The 25566-nt window shown below is 47.4% G+C and overlaps 1 protein-coding gene across 6 annotated transcripts in view; it reads right to left on the reverse strand.

Annotated features, from left to right (window-relative positions):
• Nucleotides 1–25566, reverse strand: part of GPSM2 (G protein signaling modulator 2) — an 822550-nt gene that overhangs the window by 55892 nt on the left and 741092 nt on the right. For 5 of the 6 annotated variants that reach the window (XM_069641857.1, XM_069641854.1, XM_069641856.1 and 2 more), the window contains 2 exons: nucleotides 13434–13593; nucleotides 6792–7009 (listed from right to left, as the gene is read on the reverse strand). In XM_069641857.1, coding sequence (XP_069497958.1) covers nucleotides 6792–7009; nucleotides 13434–13593 — 378 coding nt within the window. The remainder of the gene's footprint in view (nucleotides 1–6791; nucleotides 7010–13433; nucleotides 13594–25566) is intronic. The other variant, XM_069641859.1, reaches the window with a different exon arrangement.

Raw genomic sequence — 25566 nt, forward strand, 5'->3', positions numbered from 1 at the left:
AATAAAGAAATAGCAATCTGAAACTTACATCGAGTTGAGTCCTTCGACAAACAGGATGCCCAGTTCCAACATGGGCTCAGGGCTCGACGTTGACAATTATCGATTACATATATACTTCCTAACGACTTTATGAGAAAATATGTAACACTGATAACACCAAATCCTTCAACAGTGATTATTATATTATGACAATGGGCCAGGTAAAACCGGCAGGCTGCCGCCAAACTTGTGAAAATTTCCAGCGCCCGCGAATGGGTAATTACCGGATCATTACGATGCTCCCCATTCCCATTCGGCTCCATAGGGCTGAATGGGGAGGTCGGATGCACCGGCACTGTTTATAACGGTCCCGGTGCATCCAACATGCTGTGCTCGCGGGTGCCTTTCTGCCCGCTAAGTCTGACCTGGCGGGCAGAAAGGCACCCGCAAGCACAACTCTCAGTTTGCCAGTCCAGGAACTACGATACCGGCATGCTTACCGGTACCGTAGATCCCCAACCAGCAAATTTATAATGAGGCCCAATGTCTTGGATAACAGAAAATTCAGAGAACGAAAAAAAATCAAGCTCCCCGATATGGACATCAATACTGGGATTAACAGACTTAGAATAAGCCAAAAAGAACTGGAAAAACTCCCGGATAACTTCTCTGATTCAAAATTAGATCATCTACGCAAAATGAATTATGAATGGTTCCTTTGTCCTTTCAGACAAGTAACAAAATCTTCTAACAGTACAACCAAGAACCACATCCATGCCTACAATCCACAGATTGCAGAAAAAAAGAACGAACTTGGGAGAAAGCTAAAACAAATAAAGCGACAGGACCATCCAGATAAACCTCGGATGATCAGACTAGCAAAACAACACCACCGAAACTGGATGAAGATTTCAAAAATGACGCTTCAACAGTATGATGCAGCAAGGATGCTACAAACCCTAAAAAACAACACCACAAGAGAGTTATGGAACCTTCTTAACCGACAAGACTCAAGACAAGAAAACATGATCGTAGAGGTCCCTGAGACTAGCTGGACTGCTCATTTCACGGAGCTATACAAACCCAGATCTTCCTCTGACCAACAACCAGAGACAAACTTCAATAAGAAATGGACCTTTACATGTGACAGGACATTCTCAGAGCACTACTCAAGCTGAATCCATCAAGGGCCCCCGGACCCAATGGGCTCTCCAATGACATCAAACGTAACCCGGGGATCTGGGCTGACATTTGTGGTAAATAATTAAACTCATTGCCCAGACAAATATCATCCCTGGTACTTGGCAATTAGCGATACTAATTCCGATCTTTAAACAAGGATCGTTGAAAGAACCACGGAATTACAGGCCCATAGCCCTCCAAACATCAACTTGTTCCTGCTCAATCTTGTCAAACAGGAAGCCATAAAGAACAAAACACAGATCTACGCGGCCTTCATCGACCTACAGTTTGCGTTCGACTGTCATGATCTCTGCTTCCAAAAGGTCAGGGTTTTCCCAACTCCCTTGGAAGCAGATCCATAACCCAGGTTCCGAGTGCCAACCAGTCCCAATTGGGACCTTTTGGACCCAGTCCTGGCGCCAGTGGCACCAGGCTCATAAATATGCCCAGTCCCAGCGCTGGAAGCGCCGGGCTCATAATGCTTGGGTGGACTTACCTTCAGCAGACCATGCTGCTTACTTGCCTGCCAGTTGAGCCTCTGATCCTCTTCTGTTTGGAACTACTTTTCCTGTTGGGTGGGGCTGGAGCCACTCCCTAGATTCAGAACACTGGAACTCTTCTGGAAGGCAGGAACTCTTTTCTTACCAGGAACTCTTTTCTTACTTAGGCGTGGCTGTGGAAGGAGACACCTAAGCACTACAGGAGGCTATTTAAACCACACCCGGTGGATGAATCTTGCTTTGCGTTATTCTGCAACCTCTGCAGCAGAACGCTCATCGTGTCTTCTGCATCCGGTCCTGGGCCTAAGGAAAAAGGCTTACCATCCTGAATCCAGTCTTCAGCAACACCTATAAAGACAAGAAAGAACAGGTTAGCATTCCGGCATCTGAAAGGCAAAGGCTTACCATCCTGAATCCAGTCTTCAGCAACACCTATAAAGACAAGAAAGAACAGGTTAGCATTCCGGCATCTGAAAGGCAAAGGCTTACCTACTCTTCGTGCGCTCCGGAGGTCTTCACACTGCATTCCGGCATCTGAAAGACAAAAGTTTACCAACTCTTCGCACGCTCCGGAGGCCTTCGGCGCTGCATCCCGCATCTGAAAGACAAAACAAGGTGCGTTTAAAGACATTGGGGAACTTTAATACTCACGTGCCATTACTCCTTTCCACATCTAATCCAGTGGTTATTCCGGCACCCTGCAGCCGCTCCGAACTCGTACCTGCAAAATAAAAAGACAGTTAGAGCGCATAGTGAAGCAGGCAACAAGCGCTTACTTACGTGCTTCCAGGCGCTTCTATTCATCACACGGGCTCCATCTTCAACTCACTTCAGCCCGTCATCCGCCATCGCCGGAACCCTGCAAAACAAGAGACATCATTACTAAAGACTTTAAAGACATTTGAATGACTCGAAACTTACCGTTCGTGCAGTAAACGACGGACAGCAGTCCTCTGAAGTCAAGAGGCCTGCGCTACCTATCCAGTGAAGAAACTGGTTACAGCACCCTGCCCCGAGGCAGATGGAGAGCTCGGCATTCACTTACCTAAGGTGAGATCGTTAACCTTTGGGGGTCTACAGGAGAGGAGAAGAGGAAAGAGATCAGGACACCCCAATAACCCCAGTTCATTAACCCCATATTTTCTATCTGCAGACATCTTACTCTACACGTCAGGCATACAGTGCACAGAGGTCCAGCCCAAAGAGCCAACCGGGTGCTACACATCACCTTTGAAGATACGGTAGTCGCCCAGTCAAGACCGGCGCCTCTGCGAGAATCAGGTGAGCGTTACATCGACATGGTAAACAGAAATATTTTATGGAACAAGCTGTCCCATTGGGGTTTCCCATGCGACATACTAGAACCAATAAAACAGCTATACTCTAACACAACCATCAGAATCAGACCGTCGGACGAAGGGGCGTTTACAGACCCGATTAGAACCTGGTACGGTCTGAAACAAGGCTGCCCTTTAGCAGCCTCTCTTTTCAACCTTTTCACAGCTGACTTCGAAGATAACAGCTACACACCTCTGGTGAATCCCCCCTAAACTGAACGCCACAACTCTATACTGTATGATGTACGCAGATGACATTGTTCTCCTAGGAAAAACCCCAAGAGGGCTCCAGATGGTCCTTTCGAACCTTGAAACATATGGACACAAATCAGCTGAAAATCAACGCCCAAAAAACATAAGTCATGTCTCTGGCCTGGCAATCTTGGAGAAAGCAGAATATCAAATAATTTTTCCTTCAAAAACAAATCTTGCCCAAGTCAAAACAATAAAATACTTGGGTGTATGGCTCAACCAATCTACAATTGAGAAAGATTGGATACTACATCTAAAATCAAAGGCCCTTTCCTTAGCCCGTCAAGGGTGAATATTACATCACAAATATGGAAAATTCTCAGTGCTACCTCTGATCATGTTCTATAGGCAGAAGGTTTCAGCAATCCTCACCTACGGTGGAGAAACAATGATTAACATAGAACATACTCTATGGCAACAACTTGAGGGGATATTCTGGAGGAAAGCACCATCTCTCCATACATCTTTTCCCATGCCTCATATACGATTCGAGCTGGCACTCCGGTCCTTGGCATCGAGTATCACTTGGAAACAGCTTGACCTCCATCGGAAAATAATCAGTGAAGAAAACATACCAGTGCTGGAAATCCTTTGCACCAAAACCAACACTTCCAGCGCCACAACATTAGATGCATGGAAAAGCTTTGTCGAAAGCAAAAGAATAGAGGCTGAGATTTCTATGGAAATGTTGCTGAAATGTGTGCAAAAAGCGAAGAAGAAAATCGCCCTCAATGATTGAATAACGACAATAGAACTGAAAGCTAAATACCAATTGGATCTACACTGTGAACTTGACAGGAGATCTCTAAACAATCCTCCGAACTACCTAAAAATCTTTCCAGTGTGACAAATACGAGACACCTTAATGAGATTACACTTAAACCTCTTGCCCACACGTGAAATCTTAAGCAACAGAAAACTGATTCCAAGACAGCAACGGCATTGCCGCTTTTGTAAACAAACTGATACAATAGAAACAATGCACCATTTAATCATGATCTGTCCAGCCCTAACAGAAAAAAGATCCCTTTTCAGGGACATGTACATTGATTCACTTCCGCAGTTGGAAGCGTCAGAGCGATTGGCACAAATCCTGTTGGGTGATAACAAAAAACTAGTCTTCCTGATTGTACAATTTTGGAACAAGATAATAGAAGAAACTGAAAAAGCCTGACTGTATACCAATACTTCATGTACGATCGCAAAGCACAATGGTAAATGGAGCTGAACTAGGACTGCACGCCTCCAAGCCTGATTTTTTTAACAGAGTACAGATTTTGAGAAGAATGGATGAAAGGTTTAAGAAATAAACCATAAAATTCCTAGCCGTTCGCAGTGACTGCAAATGTGCACTGGTACAAACTTTCAAAACCGGTAAAAGTATCACTGCTATCACCAGCTTGTCTTAGGCACATTATAAAAGTAACCAAAAGCCTTATATAGAAGGATATAAAGTATCCCAAGTGCTCACTGTAAGGTGATGTGTGCAATGGTAACATACAAGGAGATTCACAGCAACCCATACTCTCAGTACTGCTAGTCTTAGATGCAAATCCGTTTTCCCATAAGAATGAGCAAGCAGGTTAGGGAAGTAGAGCAGAAGGCTTTATTTAACTTCAAAAGGTCAGGGCAGGGTCCAAACCAAGCATCAAGAAAGGGTGTACCATCAACATCTACGGTGGGAATGAGGCAAAAAGAAAATCTTGCCCAACAAGCATCGCGACTACCATTCTCAGTATGTATGGGTGTGTTTGTAAGAGGCACTGATTAGAGTGTCAAAGCAAGACAGTGGGGGCTGGGATCAGTCAGTCCAGTCCCGGGTACTTTCTCTGAGCCCTCTAGTTGAGGATACGGCTGCCTGAATAAAAGCAAGCTGGGAGGAGCCAATGCTGGGTACTGCAATGATGTTATTGTCATGAAAATTAATGCCTCAGCAGGGCCCACGTGCGACAGCGGCTAAAGTCGGTTTTCCTTCTGTTATTTCATCCAAATTAGGTTATGGTGGAATAAAAAAGGGAACTACGATATTGGGAGTTTTGCAAAAGACAGTGTGGTGTTCTGATTTCCAGATATTAACTTAGTATCCAGAGGGTAGCTCAGGGGGAACGTGCTTGCCTTGGAAGCAAGACGACACAGATCAACACAGGCTCGATCCCCCGGTCAGCGTTTAGAAACTTCTGGGTATTAAGACCATTATAAATAAACAATTAAAATTAAATAAAATAAATAACATACATGTGCTAGGAACTCAGGCAACCTGCAACGGAAACAAATAGGAGATGACTTCAAGCATAACATGCTTTTCTTTCGCAGCTGGTCTGGGAAGGGGGTTGGGTGTGTCGCGTTAACTCCTATGAGGTGGTAATAGGCGACCACTTGAAAGGAGTAAATGCACCTGGGCTACACTCTTCATATCCCATCTCCCTCATACCTGTACCCCCTATGCCAATTGTTTTGGGTTACAGGTGTCAAATGGCAGTGTCCCCAAAGTCCAAAGAGAGCGACGATGTGCCAACATGACTTTCCAGGCCTTTAAACAGCTATGAGATGCCTTTTCAGACCTTTGGTTCATTCAATTCTTAACGAGTTGCGAAGGAGGGTAAGCATACAGTCACAGTACACAGCATTCACAAGATTTGAATGCCTAATAAAATAAATGTTTTTTAAAAAGTTACCTTTGAGCTTCAAACAAAGACGGTTAACTTCGTCAGAGTCAATTACAGATGCTAAGGTTAGTGCATGAAAGCGCTGCTTTCGGAGGAAGTTACTTAAAAGAATAGATCTTTAAGGGCATCGCTTTCTCAGAGAAATGTCCTAACCAGTTAAAAGCAGGCCTATTACTCCTTTTATAAATAAAGTATGCCTGGAAACATTTGCTCAGAGAAACTTTGTTCTCATTACTGGCCTTTTTCTAGAGAACATTATTGAGAATGATGTGGCACAACAGCATTTCTGTGGTAATCAGTTGGATCTCTTTATAGGTTATCAGTCGAATTAGACACAGAGGGCAGAGACTTGTACACACCTGGCGTTAGACAACATCAAGTGATAACAGCCTGCTTGTTCACTCAGTGGGACCACCCAGCTGTTTTTGATAGGGATTCATAAAACACAACTCTCCACACTGTCCACACACATGGGTTTGGGAAAAATAATTTCATGTCACATGAGTGTTTCAATAAGAGACACCCCACAATGCCAGCAGCTTGATGTGACGTTTGCTAAATGTGGGTCTATGTGGCAACTTAGAAGAAATAAGGTATTATTGGACTAATATAAGAATAGGGCACACCTGGTACCACAGAATACACATTGGTGATAATGTTCAAGTATACTTCCTGTAATCAAAATAAATCAGACGCACAGGAAAAGCTGTTGGCAACATCAACATTTTTCATATAACTTTTTTGAAACTGCTTATCAAAATGCCCAATGGATTCATACTTCATCAATTGTATAGTGCTTAAAAACGTCACACAATATTTTAAAAATAAACTCAATACCATTCAAAAGGTTATTGATGGGAGATAATAGAACATACCTGACATTTAATTAACATATCAAAGAAGTTATCATCTGGCTCCTTATTGTCATTAGCCATTAAATGACCAATCACTGACTTGCTGTTGTGCTGATTGAGACGTAAACCTGGTAAATTACCGAAACTGGCTCTTTGATCGTCTAGTCGTCTGCCCTGTGAGCTGGCAAGTAGATCAAAAAATTCATCTGTGTGTGGCGAAACAACAGAAGCAGAAAGAGCTGAAAGTAATAGAAAAAAGATACAAATTAGTGGAAATGCCTGTAAAAAAATAATAAAACTATCCAGTTGTAATCAAAGCAAATACAATGTGAAGGATGTCATCAGTAAGATACAGCATGAGGGAGGTGTGGTTGTATGAACAAATAAACATTGACTGATGACTGACTAAAGTTAAATTGTTTATGTTCAAAAGACCAATAAGCAATTTAAAATATTTTGTTTATTTATTTATAGCAAATCATATGTCTAGTACATGTGAACATCAATAATAAATAAGGTTTGAAAATCTGGAACATGTAAAATTCAACATTTCTAAAATAACTGAATAGAATCAACCATAAACCATTATGATAACATTTAGGAATCGCAATATGTTAAAATCAATTATATACAACAGTAAGGTTTGAAGATTTAATCCCTGGACAAATACATTACAACGAAAACACATACAACAGTCACAAGAAAAGAAAACCCACTACACTTGCACTGTAATCCGTCAATAAATCTGTCTTAACAGTGCCAATTCTAAATAAGAAAATCATTCACACAAAGTGTTGAATGGGCTCTACAGTGTTGGGTACAAATCTTCACAGTCCTTTTTTAACGGGAACCCTTTCTGAAAATGATATAGCATCTGCATCTCTATTATCCAATCCTCTACAGTAGTCTTTTTCGGAGTCTTCCAGACTCTTAGGATCAATTTCACTGCAACTATCAGATCCTTATCTATCCCGCTTAGGCTGTGGGCACGGTGTTGTGCGAAGCAGGTGTCTGGTGACGAATGGGAGTGCGAGCATGCAGCGCAGCCTGTCGACCAGCAGTGACTGTAAGTTAGGGAAAGGTGCAGGCAGGGGGCACAGCAATTACTGCACCCACTAAACTGACCTACCTCCTCACGTTTACTCCTTCAACGCGTGACACATTCTACACTGTTTCTGTACAGCAATTAGGTTTTCCCCTCTCCCGGGTAGCCGTACTTGTGTTTTTGTGTTGTTTCTTTGCATTTCTCATGCATTTTTCTGAATTTTCCCTCTAGGTGAGAGGTTCCTGTATGGGCCTATCACACTGCTTATTGTTGTGTCCTCTAGGCCTTTTCCTCTCTAGGTTGTAACTGAGCCCGGTTGGCTCACTGCTGTTCCACTCAATGCTGTTGTACCACCCTCTGCCGACTTGTATCCGTCTGTGCTCTGCTGTTGCTTGCAGTCTGCCTGTTTCCCCATACCCATTCCCTAGGCCCCTCCCTGTGTATCCTGTGTGGCGTAGCTGTGTGCTGTGCATCCTTTTCTCCCCTCCTCCCCTGCGCTTGCCCTCCTCTTCCGCACCCTCTATGGTGCTCTGAATTTCCCCCATCTTCTCCAACTGCTATTCTATCTCCTACCCTACCCCTCTCACTAAGTCTGGAAGGAGGAAGCGCAAGAAGGATACCCTGGTCTCCAACCCAGGCCTTCCCATCGCGGACACCTATGTCAGTACCTCCGCCAGACAGACTCTCACCAACATCCTCTTTGTCGTTCCTTCTCCCGGCCTACGGACCCTTCATATGGTCACACTTCTCTCTCCTCCTTCCTCCACTCCCATTAATGGAGGCATCCGGTTGGAGGTCCTCATGGCCTCCTTGTGGTCCTCCAGAGTCATCATTAATATCTATCTAAACGGCACTGTCATGGTCCAGAACCCTCAGCCCAATCCCCTCCTATTCGATGGGTGCCCCCCTCACCTCATCAATGTTCTTCCTTCTCCTGCTACTCCCTCCACGTAGCTACTCTCAACTCTCACTCTGTCAAACACTGCTCTGACATCTGCCATCTCCTTGATCTTCAGGACCTAGATATTCTCGCTCTTACCTGGTTCAAGGCCAGCTCGGTCATGAGTTTTGACACTCTCCTCCCTGAGGGCTACAAGATCCTCTTAGAGCCAAGTCCCAACAGGCTCGGAGGTGGAGTGGCCCTGATCTTTCCTGAGTCTATTGCTTGCCTCTATCATCCCCACTCAGATCTACTCCTCCTTTGAATGCCTCGACTGTATAATCTCCATCTCTCCAGGACACTCTCTGACCTTGGCCAGCATATACAGACCACCTGGTTCTCTCTAGGTTTGACTACGGCAACAGCCTCTTTCTCAATCTGCCTAAATCTACTCTTCGCCCTCTGCAACTTATCCAGAACAGGACCGCGAGATCTATATTTGGCCTCAAAACAAGGGACTGCATCGCTCCGCCACCGAAATCCTTCCACTGGCTCCCAGTGGCTGCAAGGATCAGGTTGAAGACCCTCTGCATCGTCCACAATGCTTTTTGAGTCTGTGGCCCTCACTATCTTCAACTCTCTCTTCCTAAATACCTCACTGCTAGAGCCATGCGCTCATCTACCTCAAACTCTCTGCAGGTCAGTCACTTCCCCAAGCAGAGTGGGGGGAATATCTCTCTCCTCTGCAGGAGCCTCCCTCTGGAACGGCCTCCCTGCCTCGCTCAGTCTTCAGCTGGATCTCCTTAATTTGCGGAAGCTCCTCAGACCTTCCTTTTCTCCTCTTTCTCTCTCCCCCTCCCCTGCTAACCTACCCATGCTCCTGTTCCTCCTACTCTGACTGGCTGCTTGGTGTCGCCTGGATCTTACAGGGCACCATGTCCCCCCCTCCCCCCGTCCCAGTTCTCCTGCACTTGCTGCCTGGCCCACCCTGCACTTCCTGGCTGGGATTGCACTCTGTTGTCGCGCTGCCCTCCTGGTTGCACTTCACCCTGCACCCTCTCCCATGCACTTCGCGTTGCGCACTTGCACGATCTGAATGTCACGAGGCCTGGTAAGATCGTTTGTCTTCCCTTTGTTCCCCTTCCTTGTCTTGTTGCGACTTGAAATTCTTGTGTGTAGGCACATATTAAATAACAAATCAATCAATCATTCACCATATTTTCTTGCGATCAAGCATCTTCCATTATGTAGTAGTAAGATCACTTGTGCAGGTGATCTAGGAAATGTGATATTCAGAATCGTATTCACTATCTAAAACCTCCTTACAGAAAGCACATACATGTGGACAGCTCCAAAGCTGATGTAACTATGTTCCTTTATCACTACCACAGCCCCAGCATAAGTCGTTATCCAAAAGCTTTAGTTCATGCATTCTTAGTCCAGTAAGACAACCTTACTGGACTAAGAATGCATGTATCAACCTCAAGCACATATCCATGTTAGTTTCAGAATCGACTGAGCAAACCTTGTCAATCCTCGTCAGATATCTCCAAATGTAATTCCCCTGACCAAGCCTCCCTCAGTTTCTCCCAAGATTCTAGATGGATTGGTTCCATGGGAATCAAATTCATATAAGTAGAGACTCTGTGTTCTGACACATCGAATTTACATAGTTCTGGCCTACATTCTAACTCCTTACCAAGCATATTAAGTCTCAGAGTCAACAAAGTCTGTATCTCCATATAGCGGGCCAATTCCCTTCTCCCCAAGCTAAAAGGCTGTCTAAGTCTACTAATCCGCCCTCTTTCAGAATATCACTCACTATCAAGATATTTCTTACAACCGAACTATGCCAATGTATTGTATGGTAATTTATAGAGCGCGAACAAAGACCAAAAGAGGCATCAAGGCGCTTGTGAGAGACAGGTGAGGACAGATACAAAGCAGGATCAAAACAGATAAGACTTTAGGTTCTTCCGAAATTGAAGATAGTCAGGAGTGTTACAGAGATCCATTAGTAAAGAGATCCAAAGCGTAGGGGCTAGCACCGTGAAAGATTTTCCTCCAGCCCGTGCGCAGCAAATTCTAGGAATGCAAAGCAGAGACTGACTGGATGAACGAAGAAATCTACTCAGGTTGTAGGGAGTAAGCCTAGACTGTAATTGTGAGTGGCTCGGTGTACAAGGCACAAGATCTTGAACTTAACCCGGCTCCTAATAGGAAACCAGTGCAGTTGACACAGTAAGTCATTAGAGTGCGACAATCTGGGAGCACCCAAAGCAAGATGGGCAGCTGCATTCTGAAGAGTCTGTAGGCGTTGTAGCAAAATCTCAGGTTGACCAAGATAGATGCCGTTAAAATAATCAACGGAGCCCATAATGGACGAGGTAACAATTTTAGCCTAAGATTCAGGTAGGAGGAAGGTTAAAACTTTTTTAGGAATTTAAATTTAGTAACGTCAGATTGGCAAACAGCACAGATTTTAGTTTTAGATCTGACCAAGAGGACTTCCGTTTTGTCACCGTTAAGTATGGGCCAATTTGTGGCCATCCAACCTCTGACCGCAGATAGACAATCTTTCAGTTTAAAGGGAGGATCTGAGGAAGGAGCATTAAGATGTAAGAGGATCTGCATATCATCAGCATATGAATGAAAATGCACCCCATGGTCAGTAACCAAGTCGGCCAGAGATTGCATATTTAAATTAAACAAAAGAGGAGGCAGAGCCCTGAGGGACCCCACAATTCAGTGCTGCAGTGAAATATTTAAAGGAGGGATAGAGACTGTACCCAGTCTTCCAGAAAAGAGGCAAACCACTGAAGCCTGCGAAAGCATGGGAATTTGCGGGAAAATGCATGACCAAATAAGGACTGGCCCGGGTCGACTCGACCTGGGCAAGGTGAAGTGGCAAGATGGCCAAAGGACAGGACAAAGAACCCCGTGGCATGGCCATTTTGGAGCCAGGCCACCTATTCGTGCCAAACGCGGTTAACACGGTTAACATGGCAGGAAAGGGTTAAAAAGAATGTGAAATGATAGATGTCATCAGTCCTGTCCAAGACACATCTGCACAGTTCATAAAAAGTACAGCGAGAGTATCTAGGGCCTTTGGAAATGACTATAGACCCAAGTGTGCTGTTGGTAGGATGCATTCCACACTTTTTACATGTTGCACAAAAGTTACAACATGAGGAACGGACTAAGGGAAACAAAGTCTCTCAGTACTGACTGTCTTAAGGGCATGTCCGTTTCCCCACAAAAAGTGAGCGAAAGCCCAGAGGAGTGCAGCTGAAGGCTGTGCTTCTCTGGCAAAGTCAGTCAATGGTGTCTAAACAGCAGCAAAAAGTTTGGGGGTTGACACATCGAGGGAAAATTACATACACAAATGAAATATTTCCTAACACTGGCTGCCAGGTCCGACACCGTTCGTGCAGAAAAAGGGACTGAGGTGAGGCGCTGGAGGGTGGGACAGTCCCACGCCAGAGGCCGCATGCTATACTAAATTTAAAGGGGAAGCTCAATTTTTCGCTGTCAAAGGTTCCGGTACCGTCCCTATATTGGGGGATGCTCCACAAGGATGGAGGAAAGGGGACAGGATGTACAAGTATTTTTATAAACCTGATATAGCGCTTGCAGAAGGGTGCTCTATACATTTAAATTGCAAGCAATACAAAGTAAATTAAATTAAGGGTCTCTTGCACCTTTTCCAGACCTTTAGAGACCACTAGTGTCTGGGGTGGTGAATGAGTTAAGCACACAGTCTCTGGATGTAAAATATTGTGGGCCAATGGGGGTGAAATAAGGTTTTTTCCTATAGCTCTTTACATAGATCCAAAATGTAAGCCTCCACTATATGTATGGTCAGTGTTCATAAGATCACAATTAGCAAACAAGGTTGAAATGACATTCTTAGGTGGCTCTGATGGAGACTCTCCTTATACCGTTTGGCAACTGCAGTATAGAATACCTTGTAGAAATTGATGATCTCAATAGTCTCTTCCAAATCTCAAATTGCTGGTTAGCCTCAAATCAAAGTGGCTGAACGGGTGAGGGACATGCCCCTTTATTTGGGCACTGCAAGGTCCATTCAAAGCTCCAAATTAGGGATCTGGAATAGGTTCAACACTAAAATTGCCATTTAAGGTACGGTGGACTCCCCAAAAGTCTATGGACCAGTTCCAATAGTCTATGTAAAGGGGCCAGCCCTGAAGATGGTTAAGATCCCCTACGAACAAGAGGAAGTGAGAGGAATTGATAAAGCAGGATTTTGGTAATAATGAGGATCAAGTAAAGAGTCAATTAAGTACATCTGATTTGCAGCAGGGTGATAATTGGTCACAATGGAGAGAGAAAAGCTTGGAAAAGCTTAGATCTGGCGTTTTAAAATGTTATGTCTAAAAACCCCATTGCAGGAGCAGTTTGGATTCTCACGCAAGAGTTTGGAGTACAGTGGCCACACAAGATAATTATCTCAAAATGTCAGTGTTCATCAAAGTAAGTATCTGCAAGTAACTTAAAACTGGTGTGAAACAGGGCAGGGAACGGTGACTACATGATATTTTGTCTAAGAATCTGATTAGCTTGCCTCACCCTTTCTGTGGATCTTCATACTGCATCTGAAAGAATTTGCTGCTATATCAAGGCCTTCGCTCCTCTTCCTCATCCTGAATTACACTGCCACAGAAAGCACCCCAAACTACACAGCAAATAATTATGCAATGTTGGATAATTTCATTACATTTTCTCATGGTTTTCGGTGGTGTGGCGGATGCTGTGGTTACATCGGTCAGCAAGTTCTTATTCTGGAAACAGCACCTCTGATCGTCCATTCGGTTACTCTGAAAACGACTAAGCAAGTCAAAGAATCCTTCATCTCCAACTCCATCACAACTTATTTTCTGAAAAGAAAGCAGGCACAGAAGTGAGATAATTGGATCTTTTGATCACTAATAGCATTAATTAATATGTTAATCTCAGCACATTTTTATATTTCCAGAACGCTCGAGACATACATTCCCTGGTATCCAATGTGTGCCTTAGCCTTTATTACCTTTTTCAAAGAGATAGTACAGTACACATTTAATTGGTGGTCCAACGACATTGGTTCTCATACCCTACCAAATACACCATTTAACAACCTTTAAGATTTAATAAAACTAACAAAATCCTTACCTTGTATAGTTCGGATGGATATAGTATTCCTCCTACATGTTCCTCAGCTCTTGAAATATCCATAGGTGCTTTCTAGATCAAATATTTTTTTGCTACTTGGAGGCCTCCACATCGCCTAATCCGGTCTGCGACACTGGCGAGTTGAGGTACAATGCAGCACACATCAATGAGAAACGTTGGCTGTATTCACAATGCTATTGTCACATAACTGATAAGCGGTATCTGTATCCAGATTAAGGGCTTAATTACTGGGCTTTAGCCGAGGGAAATGGCTGCTGTGTCTCTTGGTATTGCTCCCAGGCGGTTCCATTATCTAATAGTTGCATGTCTTAGTTGGCTGCCCCAAGTGTGCTTTCTTGTTTCTGGAAAATGCTGTTTGTTTGGACCCAAGCGCAGCACTTTAAAGAAATTAAACAATGTAGCTTACAAATTTACTTTTAATATGTATTTCTAGTTTTGGTTACTCACTGTGATGGATTGCAATTTGGCAAGTAGCCCAGGCTGCTTTTAATTAAAAAAACTAAAATAAATGATGCAGGTCTCTGGAAGGGTTATCTGCTGATCACTTGCACTTCATCAGCTGAGGTGATGGCCAAACTCATTGGAGCACAGGGGTGGCATATTTAAGATATGCACACGCTGGATTCAAAGATGGTGGCTGGTGGAGGAGGATGTGTGTGGGTGTGTCTTCATCCGCACCAGGCCCCAAATGCAGCTGGCAATGAAGCAAGGTGGCAATCGGCAGTAAATTCGTCTGCGGCCCAACCAATGGAACCCCCAGAGAAGGGGAAGCAATTACTGCAGGAAACTGTGTATTAACAGCCAAATCCCGACGGAAGAAGAACCACATGAAGCTTTGGCCGGCAGGCACGTAATAGCACTGTGTAATAAAGTGGAGAATGGGATAACAGCAACAGTGGGCGGCCCAGATAACAGCCTCCACCCGCAGCGCACAACAGAGGGAAAGGCACATAACAGACCCTGCATGGTGCCCGCATGGCGTGAGGCGCCAATCGGGGACCACAATGGATCACAAATAAGAAGCAGCGATCAGCTCAAGAGGAGTGCTGGATAAGCGCAGGGCCCGGGGGTGCTGAGGACCAGACGGGGAATAAGCCGGGTGGGACCCAGTTGGTCATGGTGGTGACAAAAGAACAATGAGAGTGGGAAAGCTTCCCCATGTCGGGCGATGCTGGAAAGCATTGAGGCATTTATTGAGGGACAAACGAGGCATGGCCCTAGCGCTTGGTAAGCGCCCCCGCACATTACCCTGGTGAGGTTTTAAATGCAGAAATGAAACAGTCGGTGCAGGACTTGAAAATTGATGTGGTGAAACTCAAAGAAAGAACAGACACGATGGAAAGGGTTCTCCATGGGATGGAGGAGGACACACAAAAAAGTGATTCAAATCTTGAACTTCTCTAGTCTGTCGTACAACTTGGAGATCCAATGCGAGGACTTGGAGAACCGAGCTCGGAGATCCAAAATTAGGATTAAGAATCTAGCAGAGTCGATTGCAGATAAAGATCTGAGGGACACCATGCAACAGCTGTTTGCAGACATCTTGACGGGTACCTCGGAGGAACCGGTCCAGATAGATTGCATACATCGGGTGGGCCCACGGAGGCATAACCAGGCTCATCCCAAGGGATGTACTGACAGTAATAGCGTCATAAAGCCAGAAAGAGCAGATTCTAAGAGCAGCAAGATCATCGAGCCCAATGAACGTCAATGGAATCGAAGTGCAGCTATGATAAGATCTAGCCCAATACACACTACAGAAGAGGAGGGCGATGAGCCAAGTGGTGAGGTTCCTGGAACAGAAACAAATTAGGTACACATGGACTTGTCCTTTCCACAAGAACAGGAGGCAGAAGGGAAATCAACATAGGATCACAACCTGTGACGATGAAGCACAGATTCTGGACCTGCCAGAGGAAGCTATGGAAGCTATAGAGGTTCGGGGTATCCGCCAAAGGGGAGAGAAATGGTGCAGGGGGAACGGAAGACAATACCAAAGAAAGGCAAGGGGGAGTCCAGATGTAAGAAGGTAAGCGGTCTCCATACCAATGACCATATCTCGCAAAATAAAGGGGAGGCGCCACTGTGGACTAATGTTGACATTTGAGAGGGGGATTATCCATTGCTTCAAGGAAGGAGTCCTACATGTTTCAACATAGAATGCGGCCCAAGGGCTACGCCTGGGTGGTGAAAGACTAGGAATCTGAGTGGGGTTTAGTAATCCTCACAACATGACTCTGGGAATAAGTGAGAGCCAGGCGCGGTGGGCAGTAACATCAGAGCGATCCTAGTAACCGGAACCCTCGTCAGGGAAGGGGATGTAAGAAGATAGGGGGTGCGGGGGAATAGTGGGTTCGGGGAGTTAAATGTTGGGGAAAGTTGGGGGAGGAGGGGAATACCAGAAGGGAACGACACTGCAGCAGATGACCGTGGGGGCATAGGGTATTTAAAGGTACCAGAGGTACAATGACTTCAAGGTACTGGCATATAAATTATAAGTTACTCACCGTAGTGACTAATGTAGTCTATAGTCCCCTTTCCTCCATACTGAATGGGCAACCCTTCCAAGGGACGGGAGACAACCTTTTTCACCAGAAAAATCCTTCTTCCCCTTTAAATTTGGAGGCGTGCTGGGGCGCGGCCCAGGGAGCATGCGCTGTCCTGACTCCACCCTCCGGTGCCATACCTCAGTCCCCATTGACGCGTCAACAATAGATATAACATTGCCTAATGACACCAGTATAATTAGGGGGGAGGTTGGTGGGACGCATGGAGGAAAGGGGACTATGGACTAAGAGTACGTTAGTCACTACGGTGAGTAACTTAGAATTACTCTTACGTCCCATCCCCTTTCCTCCATACTGATTGTAGCCCAGGGTGGAGAGGAGACCCTCCATAAGCAAATAGGTTCCTGAGAACCGCCTGTCCGAAAGCTGCATTAGATCTGGAGCCGGCATCCAAACAGTAATGCTTGCAGAAAGCCGAGGGAGAGGCCAAAGTAGCCGCCCTGCTTAGAAGTTGCCAAGAGACATGGCACTGGAATGTGATGGGCGTTGCCTTGGCCCTGACTGCGTGGGCATGCATGTTGGCCGGGAGCGGCTTGTGCTGGCCCTCGTACGCTTCCTTGATGGCGGAGACCATCCAGTGGGTTATGGTGGTCTTAGAGGCCCGATAGCCTGGCCTCAAGCCACCGAAAGTGACAAACAGAGCATCCGAATTGCGGAAGCCCTTCGTCCTGTCCAAGTATAATTTCAGGGCACGCCTGACATCCAGGCAGTGCAGCACCCTCTGTGCTTCATCCTTGGGATTGGGAAAGAACGTAGGAAGGACTATTTCTTCGTTCAAGTGAAATGCAGATGGAACCTTGGGCAGAAATGCTGGGTGCGTACGCATGACTACCTTGTCCTTGTGAAAGGTGGTATATGATTCGGAGGCGACCAGCGCCTGATTCTCACTGACTCTGCGAGTCGAGGTAAGACCAACTAGTAAGGCTGTCTTGATGGTGACCAGCTTAACGTCCATGGACACCATTGGCTCAAATGGTTTGTGTGCCAGGGCGCCCAAGACTATGTTAAGGTCCCACACTGGGTGCGGTCTCCTGACGGGCGGGTAGAGCCTTGCAAGACCAGTCAGATGTTTGACAATAGGGTTGGAGAAGGAAAAGATGCCTTCCTCCGAGTTCCTGTAAGCCCCAATGACTGCAAGGTACGTGCAGCGGCTGTCCACTTGTACGCCTGAATGAGCGAGGTGCGCCGAAAAGGAGAGCACGTCGTCCAAACTGCAGGTCAAGGGGTCGATTCCTTTGCAGTCTGCCCAGCGGCATAATCTGGTCCATTTGCTTTTGTACTGGGCCCTGGTGACCTTGCTCCTGGCGCCCTGTATGATCTCCAGATTGGCCTGTGATAGGCTAAGGTGCCAAAGCGTTACCTGCTCAGGTACCACGCTGCGAGGGCTAGTTTCCCTGGAGCGGGGTGGACGATTCTGCCCCCCTGCTGTGCCAGAAGATGTGCTGGGCCCGTCGGGAGGTGTATGGGGGGCATCTCCGAGAGGCTGAGTAGTTTCCGAACACCATGGCCTGGCCAGCCACCATGGAGCTATCAGAATGATGAGGAGTCGGTGAGACTCCCTGATCTTGCAAATTACAGGGGGGTAGGCGGAAAGGCGTAGGCTTTCATGCCGGTCAACTGGAGGTGAAATGCGTCGCCCAGAGAGCTGGGCCCTGACCCGGTGTTAGGGAGAATTCTCATTCAATGGCTAATTTCCCTTACCTAGCGAGTCCCTCAGCAGCTTTGCTGGATCACTGGAGTTATTACTTTCCACCTGGTAAGAGTGTGAGCCTTTTTTCCCCACTCTTACCCATGTTTTGCTATGTGTCTTTTCCTCTGTTTTTGTGATTGTGGACTCTGGACTACACTACTTCAGTAGCCCCCTTCTTGTGTGTGTTGCACAGCACCTTCAGTGCAGTGACACAGGGATGTCGTTCAGACTTCCCACCAACTCCATTTCTGAGGATGACTATTGTCCCCCAGAAAAGAGTAAAGTTGCCATTAACTCTACTTAGTCAAATTAACCACAGATCCAGTACACCCCATCTTACATGGAGTACTGGAAGGGTTAACTCCTAGCCCATTTTATCTGTACCTCGTAGAGCGTTGTTTCGCTCTTAACATTTAGACATGGCTGGTGGCAGTGGTATCTACCCTAACTTTCTACCGCGTTTATCTTATATAAACGTGGTAATATTGTAGGCTATTGTATTAGCCTCGAACTTAAACCCACTTGACCAAATACTTTTTCCTTTGGCTACGGTGTGGTTTATTCGCCATTTCTTTTTGTTAAACTCCTTCTTGTGTTTTACTTTGCACGGCAAACCAGGCGTGCCTTCTTTGTTCACTGTCTTTTGGTGGGCTTCTGCCAAGAAGCCCTCCTCTAGGCGCCTGGATGTCTAGGTGGGCTGAATGTGAGGGAGGGGTGTAGTCACCCCCTGCACGGGGTATCCTAGGAAACCCAAGTCACACTTTTTCATTATTGGCTGAGGTGGTTGTCCGGGCTGGACAACCCCCCTGCTGTGTGATTGACAGCCAGGCTGTGTGAATGGGGGATTTTTGCATAAAAGACAGGTTCTCTTGGGCCAGATGCCAGAGAGTCGCCACTGGAACTACAAGGAACCGAAGAGAAGCAGAGGAGAGGTCGACTGCTGCAACTATCCCGTAATGGTGAAGCCCTGCTGCAGTCCTGAGCTATCTACCCTTCAAGGACGAAGAGAAGATCCAGTCCGCAGTCTTCTTCCCTTGAGCCTGGTGGGGATAACCAGCTCATCATCTTCAGTCAGAGGAATCCCGTCGTGGTCGAAATCGCTGCGTACTGCTGTAGTGGTCCGGATAGCCACCTGCAGAGCCTCTCCTGTTTTTAAGGAGCGCACCTTTTATTCATCGTCGCTGCTGCCGACCTCATCCCCGTGTGGTGCAGACCCACTCATCGTCGTCCTTCGTGCCGAAGCTCCAGGAATCGTGGGTCTGCAGGAAACTACCAGGAACAACTGCTGTGGCGCCAGCATCATCCTTTGAGAAAGGTACTGTGTCCTGTTTGAGGAATTTGGGTGAATCCCTATTTCTCTTCCTTAAGGCTTGTACTTACTTTTCCCTCCTTCTTATAACTTTTGCTTCCGAACATTGACAATATCTAAGTACTCTTGGCTACGTTAAAACTGTCCGACTGTGTGATCCTCGACAACAGCCACCCAGTGTCACTTGACCCTGGCTCCGGCCATTTGACTCTTGAATTCCTGTCTATGGCCCTCATTACGACCTTGGCGGAGGACCATGGTGCTAATAGCACCATGGTCCATGCCGCTAAGGTCAGGATTCCGCCATGGTGGATGGCGGAATTACCGCCCCATTCCAAGGTGAGTGGGGCGGTAATTCCCCATTCACCAATGGCCCCTTCCCCATTCACATTTTTGCCCCATAGGGCATAATGGGAATGGGGAAAGGCGCTAATTACGGCACCGTAAATTACGGTGCCGTATTTAGCACCAAGGTCCCTTTGCGGCATGGGTTTTAACGCCTGCAAAAAGCAGGCGTTAAAATCACCATCCCGCAAAGGGACCTTGGAATCAGGCGTTAAGGGTCGGCGCCGTTTACGGCGCCGTAAACCCCTTAACGCCTGGGTCCTAATGAGGGCCTATGAGTGTTCTTCGATTCTGTCTGCCTAACTAATATATTGCCTATGATTTTTGCCCCCAACTCACTCTGGGTATCTCAGGTGCCAAGTGTGTTTTTTGCCCCGGTAGCATTTCTTGCCGCGGATACGCGTTTATATAGTAGACCGAACTGTCATAAAGTGATCGCAATCGTATTCAAGGTAACGTGTCTTGTTTCATAACACTGGTCCATTCAAACCCAGGGTACTTACCTTGATTTATACCGTACAAAGTGAATTGGTTAGTTGTAGTGTATTTCACGTGTGGTTTTGAATTTAATAGAAGTGTTGTGTTTATAACAAATGGTTTAAAAAATAAATGTACTTGTAATTTTTTACCCGAAACCTTGAGTCAGTGTTTGCTTGAGTCACAGTAATTGTGGTTCCTTTGTGTAATCTCTGCTACTACTCATATACTCTTGAGATAAGCCTGGCTACTGCTACCACTTTAACATAGTAGTACAGGCTTGTACCAAAGGCAAAACTTGTATTGCCACCTGTAGTCTTAATTGTGTGTAGTAGTCCCTAAGGGCACTGCACAGGATTCTGCCTAACACCCTGCCAGGATGCGAACTGGGGACACTTCTTGTTGTGCCAGGTGGCAAAGAGATCCATTTGGGGGTGACCCCACTTTTTGAAGATCTTCTGAATAACTAAGTCATTTAGCTGCCACTCGTAATTGTGCGCTCCTAGCCTGCTGAGCCTGTCCGCCTCCAGGTGGGATTCAACCGGGAGGTGGACTGCCGAGAGGTAAATTTCGTTTTCCAAGGCCCATTCCCACATGCTGGTGTTAGGCAGAAACCTGTGCAGTTCCCTTAGGGACCAGTGCAAAAGATTTAGGAATACAGGTGGTTGGCAGTAAACCCAATTGGTAGCAGTCTGTACCACCCAGATTTACCTGGTAGCTGTGGCTGAGCAGTCAGACTTCTCTCAAGATGAGTTAGGCAGTATATAGAGTATACACAATAGGTACAGAGATACAGTAGCACAAGCAAACGCTGACCAGAGCTTTGGTGTAAAAGTATATAATTATTTATTTAAAGACAGACTTGTAAATTACACTAGCACAAAAAGAGGTAAGTAAATTCAAAGCACAGTCACTATTAGATATATACAACCCTAATTACTTATTAGACAAGTCTTAGTGAGAAACACCACTTCTTTTCAGACAGAGGTGAGCACTTAACCTAAGATGGCACTCTAATAGGTTATATAAAAAGGGAGGGAACAGGCAGAGTTATGAAAGCACACAAATTTCAATACTTTTCAAAGAACCACAGTGAGGCAGGTTAGGCAAAGTCTACTGGAGAGCAAGGAAGTTCAAATTTCAGGCCCACTCTTAGAGAGAGCAAGCGAAATGTGTCCAGGATCACACTGGGGTTATGCCCAAAGAGTCTTTGTAGATAGTTCACAAAAGATTGAGATCAAGTCAGGAAAAGTTAGTTAACAGGCCCTAGGCTAACCCAGGTTAGAAAGTCGAGGATTTACTGTCACCCCGAACGATCTGTTGCAAGGGAAGCCAGGCGGGACACAGTACCTGAAATGGGAAGAACGCTCCAGCGGGGGCAGTTGTTCCTGGCAGCGGGTGCAAGTCGGTGTGTCGTCCAGAGGAAGAGGAGGTCTCGACATGGAGGAAAGATGAAGGTCGGTGCACTGCCAGGGAAGAAACCAGCCACAGAGTTTCCCGGTTACAAGGTACTACCCTTTTCTTCGCGGTAGTGGTGAACTGTGGTATTCCGGTTCCCGGGATGCTTGGCACGGGCAAGGCGGCCACAAGATGGTCGAGGAAGGCGAAAAGACGGGCAAACTGGTTATCCCCACCGGTCAAAGGAAGAAGACTCTCCGGACTGGAGATCTCCTCTGTCGTCGGGAAAAGTGGTGAGACGGTTCAGCAGGGCTCCACCGGTGATGTCGTCGTTGTAGGTCGGCTCGACTTCTCCCTCCTCGGATTCTTTAGGTCATGTGGCGACTTCTGAAGTTCCAGTCCCCAAAGCCCTGCTTTTATGCAGAAAACCCCCATTCATTCAACCTAGCTGTCACTCAAACATGCTAAGTGGTGAGCCGGGCGGCTCACCACTTGGGCCAATCACACAAGAGTGCGACTTGAGTTGCCAAGGTGACTTGAGTTGCCAAGGCAACTCAGTCCAGGGTGCCTAAATCCCCTCCCATACCCCCCTGTGGTACCCAGGCAGAGTGGCACCACTTTTGGAGGCTTCTGTGGAGAAGCCCGCCAAAAAGTGAAAACAAAGGGCTCGACTTGGGTTGGAGTCACAGAAGCGAACACAAACGTCATTTTGGAACCAAGTTTCGGCAAAAAATACCACCCAGTGAATTTATAAATTGAATAAACCGGCGGTAATTCGAGGCTATTTTAAAAAGTGGTAGCCTCCAACAATGGGAAAATCCCATAGGAATATATTTGCGGTCGAATATAAAAAGTAGTATCCACTGCCACCAGCCAAAACTCGGTTGGGGGGGACTGGACAGTGCCCCCTCGAACAACAGACTCCGGGGCAATCGAATTGCCCCGACCAGTACGTCCACAATATGATGGTTTGTACTGGTTCTGTTCACAATTTGAGACTAGTAAAGCCAATGGTGGCTTTACATGCCCTGGGAGACAGTAGTCAGTCCCAGGGTATGGAGTCTATGTTTGGGGGTCGCTACGACACCCCTGGGTAACTGCACGGAGGGTGCTGTGTAACCCACATACCAAAAACACATGAAGCCCTATGGGGTAAAGGACCCCATAGCCCATAGAACACATACAAAGTCAAAGGAACACCTCAAATCATGTCTAAGAGTGGGGGAAAAAGAGTCTCACTCTTAGCAGGAGAAAAAAATAAACCCCAAAAATCCAGCAAAGCTGCTGGGGGACTCACTAGGTTTGGAAAATTAGCCTTTGCAGAGAATTCTCCCTAACAGCTGATCGCCAGTCTGCACAGAGGAGCGGATCTGGTGCCTCCCCGCTTGTTGACGTAGTACATGCTGGTCGAGTTGTCTGTCTGGATGAGGACAACCAAGCCCTTGAGAAGTGGTAGGAATGCTCTGAGCGCTAGCCAGATGGCGTTCAGCTCCAACCAATTGATGTGGTATTCCTGCTCCTGTCCAGTCCAGGTGCCATGGACCGAGAGATCGTCCAGGGTGGCTCCTCGGCCTTCGAGCGAGGAGTCTGTGGTGATGGTGGCCTGCGGAGAGGGCGGCTGAAAGGGCTTGCCCGTTCATAGGTTGAAGTCCATGGACCACTAAGTTAGGTCCTGGTGGAGGATGGAGGAACGTTGATCGTCTCGGTTTGCGAGCCCCGTTCCAGATTCCATGAAGCCGCGAAGTGCAGCTGAATCCTTCTCATCCTTAGTCTCGTGTGAGGCACGGCTAGCAGAACCGCTGCTAGTAGACCCAGGAGATGTTGGTACCACCATGCCGAGGTCACGTCTCTGCTGAGGAAGTGGACGGTGGCCCTCGTGATGGCCGAGATCTTGTCCTCCGACGGGCAAACCCTCTCGGAGCAGGTGTCACAAATGAGTCCCAGGAATGTCAGATTCTGCGCAGGGAGCAGCTGCGACTTCTTGAGGTTGAGCGAGAAGCCCAGGTTGTGCAGTGTGTTCATAAGGGCATGGGACGAGTGGTGAACCGGTCAGGAGATGTAGCGCTGACGAGGCAGTCGTTGAGGTATGGGTAGATGTGGAGGCTCTGAGGAGGTCCGCTACAGCGTTCATGAGCCCGGTAAAGACCCTGGGGGCCGACATGAGGCCAATCGGAAGGACTTTGTATTGGAAATGGTAGCCCATGATTCTGAACCGTAGGAAAGAACAATGGGGCTGCCAAATTGGGACATGTAGGTACGCATCCTTCAGGTCCAGGGAGCACATCCAGTCTCCCTCGTCCATTGTCTCCGCTATAAATGTTGGCATAACCATCTTGAATTTTTGGAGGGGTAAGGAGAGGTTGAGGGTGGAAAGGTCCAGCACAACTCTCAGGCCCGCCTGGTTCTTCTTCTGAATGGCGAAAATCCTGGAGTAGAAGCCGAAGCCTCGCTGGGAGGCTGGAACTTCCTCCACTGCCTGGCTCTCTACGAGCGACCGGATCTCTGCCAAGAGTTGCTGTCCCAACCTGTGGGAGTGGAGGAGAGGCTGGGATAGGAAGGCGATACCCCGTGGATATTACGGAGAGGATCCAGGGGTCCACGAAATTCTGGCACCAGAATTGTGCATGGAGAGCAAGCCTGCCCCCCACCCGAGACACGTGGACCAGAAGGGGCATGTCATGCCTTCTTTCCCTCAGAGGCTGAGGAGGGGGACTGGAAAAAGCCCTTACCCCTATCCCCCCCCTTTTTGTTGTTTGCCCGGTGCACGGTTCTGAGATGGCGAGCTGTCCGGCTGCCTGGATCTGCGTTCCTGGAAGCCGCGGAACCCTCCATATGTATGACCGTTCTCCGAGCACTGCTGATATTGGTTATACGATTTGGGCATGGTCGTAGAATGGATAAAGACTTTGCCGTTTGTGAGCTGTTGTTCTTGTCCAGCTCTTCGTCCGTAGAGGAGTGGAAGAGGCCCCCGCCCCTCGAATGAGGACGACTGAGGCTTTGAGTATAGTGATGCCGCAGCGATCACCGAGGAGTGTGGCTGAGGATGGGTCGAGAGCAAGAGTGTATCCCCCTCCATCTGCCTGTACTTGGCGTCCAGGCGTCGGTTGACTGGCTGGACTGAGTGGGGCTTGAGCCAACCCTTCTTGGCCAGGGAGACTACATTGGTTTGCAGTGGAATCCCCGTGTTGGCAGAGGGGCGTCTCGTGAGGACTTCAGCCAGAACCCCCTCTGCTGGCTGTTTGACCTCAGTTTGGGGAAGGCCCAGGTACTCCGCCAGGCCAGCAAGACGTTCATGGAAGGCCCTGGCTGAGGATGGCGTGCCCGGATACTCCTCCTCGTCTGTATCCTGCGGACGCAGTGCAAATGAAGGGTAGACTGTAGGCCACGTACCTGGTTGAGGCCAGTCCCACCTTGACCCTTGTTCTTTGCCGAAATGTGGAATGGCGTCGGACGGGTGCCCCTTTCTGGTGCCCGGGCCATTTTGTCGAGCTGCCTGCCACATGTTGCTAGGGCCGCTGGGCCCGGCCTGGTCCAAGACTCTTGCATGTGGATCACAAGGCCTACCCTGCTCCTCGGGCCTCAGCCCGGTAGGTGTGACACCCTCAACCCGGGGGTCAGTAGAGCTGCATTTAGGCGCCCCCTCGGACGTACTGCCGGTAACAGGGTGTGGCCCCTTGGACGTGTTGCCGGTAATAGGGCATATCCCCTCGGCCACTGTGCCGGTAACAGGGCTTAGCCCCTCGGGTGTAGCCCCGATACAAGAACCCTCCGGTCCCTTCGACACTGCGCCCAGGAGGTGCCACGGACCCCTCGACCCAAAGGCCGGTAGCTGTAGCAGCCTCGGGGCACGTGCCGGTAGAAGGACTGGGCAGTTCTCCTGCGCCGTAGAGTC

The sequence above is a fragment of the Ambystoma mexicanum genome, chromosome 1q (assembly GCF_040938575.1).
Source record: "Ambystoma mexicanum isolate Mex_15411 chromosome 1q, UKY_AmexF1_1, whole genome shotgun sequence".
Classification (NCBI taxonomy): Eukaryota; Metazoa; Chordata; class Amphibia; order Caudata; family Ambystomatidae; genus Ambystoma; species Ambystoma mexicanum.